The sequence below is a fragment of the Hippocampus comes genome, unplaced genomic scaffold, assembly GCF_001891065.2.
Source record: "Hippocampus comes isolate QL1 unplaced genomic scaffold, H_comes_QL1_v1.1 scaffold109, whole genome shotgun sequence".
Lineage (NCBI taxonomy): Eukaryota > Metazoa > Chordata > Actinopteri > Syngnathiformes > Syngnathidae > Hippocampus > Hippocampus comes.
In genome coordinates this window covers 878,924-883,021 of record NW_017805274.1, presented here as the reverse complement: position 1 = coordinate 883,021, position 4,098 = coordinate 878,924, and the positions used below count along the sequence as shown (strand labels likewise).

The 4,098-nt window shown below is 45.6% G+C and overlaps 1 protein-coding gene across 2 annotated transcripts in view; it reads left to right on the top strand.

Moving 5' to 3' along the window:
* The window catches only part of rsf1b.1 (remodeling and spacing factor 1b, tandem duplicate 1), a 16,872-nt gene extending 14,127 nt beyond the window's left edge, over positions 1 to 2,745 (top strand). For both annotated transcript variants that reach the window (XM_019869590.1, XM_019869589.1), the window contains exons 16-17: positions 1,455 to 1,634; positions 1,758 to 2,745. In XM_019869590.1, coding sequence (XP_019725149.1) covers positions 1,455 to 1,634; positions 1,758 to 2,215 — 638 coding nt within the window. In that variant the 3' untranslated portion in view covers positions 2,216 to 2,745. The remainder of the gene's footprint in view (positions 1 to 1,454; positions 1,635 to 1,757) is intronic.
* Positions 2,746 to 4,098: the final 1,353 nt, after the last annotated feature.

Genomic DNA, 4,098 nt, shown 5'->3' with positions numbered 1-4,098 from the left:
GCACTCGATCAGGACGCCGAGCTCGTGGCTGTGACCGCGGCTCGAATTCTTTCTTTTTGTCTCAGGTGGTGTTGGAAGAGGAGAAGCAGGAGGTGATTGTGAAGGAGAAGGAGACCAAGCGGAGTAAGAGCTGGGGGCGACGCTCCACCAGGGCCAAGAAGAACATCAGCTACAGGTTCGATGAGTTTGACGAGGCCATCGAGGAGGCCATCGAAGAGGACGTCAAAGAAGCCGGGGGAGGAGGTGAGCTTCCCGCGTCGTACGCGACGAGTGGCGCAAACTATTTGGACATGGAGAGTTTTTATGAATGACATCATTGGTAGTCCCAAACGTGCTCGGAGAATGTGGTCCGTCGGAAAACTTGTCGTGTGAACGGCGTACAGGAGCGGGACGCGGCAAAGACATGGCCAACATCACGGGGAGCAGGGGGAAGGATATGGCCACCATCATCCAGTCGGAGGAGGGCAAGGAGAACGGTCGACCGCCTCGCCCCAACGCCGGCCAGCGCAAGAAGAAGCGGCGGCGCCTCAACGACCTGGACAGCGAGAGCACCGCGGACGACGACGAGAGCGAGGACGAGTTCTGCCTCAGTGAAAGGTAAAGTGGGCTAAGCACGCAAAACCATTTTTAAAATGGGAGGGAAAACAAACATGGGGGTGCACCCCTGTGTGTTCTTGGTTGTGTGAACACAACACAACACAACACAACAACTCGTCTGTCCTGACAATTGTCTTCCAACCGGATGTCTGTTGCAGTACCAAAACTGACCTGTGAGAGGCAGCATAGTGACATCAGAAAATACAATGACTTGGCGAGGAAAAATCGCTTGTTGACTTTGATTGCAAGAGATGAAAATGATCATTATCCGTGTACCACATTTAAGTAATATTGAACAGGTTTATAAGTTCGGTGGCAAACTTTTTCAGAGCAGATCAGGGAGGTAAAAAAAAAAAAAAAATCTTAACACACCACAAGGATGATCACTCAGGACAATCTGTGACTGCACCTTTTATTGAAAGCAGGGGAAAATTTTCACATTCGTCCCGCTTTTCATGATGCGTTTCCTTGCAGCTCCGAGGAAGACTTTGTGGTGTCGGACAACGGAACGGCAGTCGAGACGGACTCCAACGGCAGCGACGACGGCAAGCGGCGCTCGTCCGAGCCGCGCAGCAAGAACTCGCCGAAGCGACGATGCAGCTCCCGAAAGCGGCGGAGACCGAAAGGCTACTCGGACGACGAGGAAGTGGAGACGGACGAGGACGACGAAGAAGAGGAAATCGGTACGAGCCGCTCTCCGTTCGATACAGTGCATCATTGTTTATATCGTGCTTTCGCGAGTCACACAGTCCATTGAGCCGCGTTTGAAACCGAGCGCATGTCGTAAATGGAAAAGCCCCTTTTTGTAGATCGTCACCGGATAAGGATGCCATTTGAACCCTTGTGTGCCTCCGCAGCGAGCCAAGGGTCCAGCGAGTACAGCGACAGCGACCTGGATGTAAGCAGGCGGCGCTCGCGGCGAAGTCACAAGGCTCAGGTCAACTACTGCGAGACGTCCGAGTCGGAAGGATCCCAGGCCGGAACCAATCGGGAGAAAACCAAACTCAGACGATGCCTGGACACCTCAGAAAGCGAAGGTAATACGGCGGTGAAAATGTCAACCAATTTATTTACTCACCGGAGAGGACCGGTGACGAACAAAAAAAAAAATAGCAGGCACGGGGCGAATATGATTTTTTTTTTTTTTTTGGTCTCCCCAGCGAGCTTCTCCAGAGATTCCGAGAATGGCTCCAGGGACCGCCCGCCCAAACGGCGAGTTGACTCATCGGAAGAAGACGGGGAAAAGGGGTCATCAAAGCAGCGTCGCCGTCGTCTGGCCCTGAAACGCCGGAGAGCATCGGAAGAGGAAGAAGACTCGGACGATGACTCGGACGAATCCTCCTCCGAGGAGGAGGACCGGCCCGTGCGTAAAAGGGTCAACCGCATCGACTCGGATGACGATGACGAGGAGGAGGAGGTGAAGCCAAAGGAGAAGAAGGCCGCCGAGGGCAAGACAGTCGAGGAGAAGGTTTCCGAGGAGAAGCCCAGAGAGGAGGCCAAGGGGAGCAACCAATTGGACTGCAACAACGGACAGCCCGCCAAGGAGGACGAAGACGAAGACGACCTGCTGGGTGTCATGGACCTCGTGGACTACGTCTGCAATAATGAACAATTGTAAAAAAAAAAAAAAAAGTGTACGATTTCATTTTTTGTGCTCTTGTATTTTTATATTCCTGTTATTATTCTTCTTATTGTACCCTCTTCATGTCAATGTGTAAAAACAAAAAAGGTTCCGCTCACCTGTTCTCCACGTGGTTCCGCGCCTCCTGTTTCCAGTTCTCATTCCACGAGGAAATGGCGAAAAAACAAAACACTATTCCCTAGTTTTTAAACGCTAATATTAAAAAGGTGTCATACATATATGTGAAGGTGTGAATGTAAACATGCTGATTTGAAATGATAGATGACTAGTTTTTTTTTTTTGTATATTGTACACAAAATACTTTAACTGCCGTCTGCATCTGTTTGTGTTTATTTTTTATTTTTTACATTTTGAGTAAAACAGTCGCAATTATGCTATCGAGTCTTATCATGTTCATATATCTATATATATATATATATATATATATATATTTCTTCCAGTCAACTATTCCAGTTCAAGCCCAATTGTTATCCCAGGTGCCCTCCTCCTGTCATGGCACCATGCCCAAAAAATCCAAAGCAAAAGCAGAGATTTTTAGTTTAGGGTTCGAATTGTAATGCCTTTGTCGGGGGTGGATAAGCATGTACTCTATGTACATGATTTTGCTTGTGGCCTGGCAAAAAAAAAAAAAAAGAAATGTTGAGGATTATTTTCTTTGTACAAACTTTTTAAAAACATAAATAACCAACTTCGTTTTGTTTTCTATTGTGTTCCTGTTTAATGTTTTTTTTGAATATGTATAAATATAAGAGTACCTCGTTTTCAAATTGCATGGTGGGGCCGGGTGAAAATACTTCCTTACGGGTCCGTAGCTGCCCAAACATGGTCTTCGCTACCACTATTTATCATCATTACAAGCTGAGTAAAGGAAAAAAAAAAATTAAGGTGGTTCTGACTGTTGTCCGATTTAAGTAAGCAGAAACTGCATGGGAGCTCAGATGACAAAAAAAGACGTGCCAATGAGTGGAATTTTTTCCCCTCTTTTACCTCAAAGAATGTGTGAGGAACCCTTTCAGCTAAAAACGCCTGACTATAAATACATGGTTGTTTTTTTTCAGCGAAAAACGCCTTACTATACATGGTCATTTACTCTGGAGGGTTTGCAGGAAAGTAACTGGTGTTGTCTTTTCTCACATCACTGAGGAGGATTTGAACCCATGCTAACTCATGCTAACTATACATGGTCGTTATTTTCGGATAAAAACGCCTGAAAATACATGGTAGTTTTTTTCGGCTAAAAACACCTTCCTATACATAGTTGTTTTTTTCGGCTTAATACGGTCGTTTTTTTCGACTACAAACGCCTTACTATACATGGTTGTTTTTTTCAGCTAAAAACGCCTTCTATACATGGTCGTTTTTTGAGGCTAAAAACGCCTGACTATACATGGTCGTTTTTTTCGGCTAAAAACGCCTGACTATACATGGTCGTTTTTTTCGGCTAAAAACGCCTTACTATACATGGTCGTTTTTTTCGGCTAAAAACGCCTTCCTATACATGGTCGTTTTTTGGTGCTACAAACGCCTTGCTATACATGGTCGTTTTTTTGGGGCTAAAAGTTTCGGCTAAAAACGCCATACTGTAAATGGTCGTTTTTTTCGGCTATAAATGCCTTACGATACACGGTCGTTTTTTTCGGCTAAAAACGCCTTCCTATACATGGTCGTTTTTTTCGGCTAAAAACGCCATACTATACATGGTCGTTTTTTTCGGCTAAAAACGCTATACTATACATGGTCGTTTTTTTCGGCTAAAAACGCCTTCCTATACATGGTCGTTTTTTTTCAGCGAAAAACGCCTTACTATACATGGTCGTTTTTTTTGGCTAAAAACGCCTTACTATACATGGTCGTTTTTT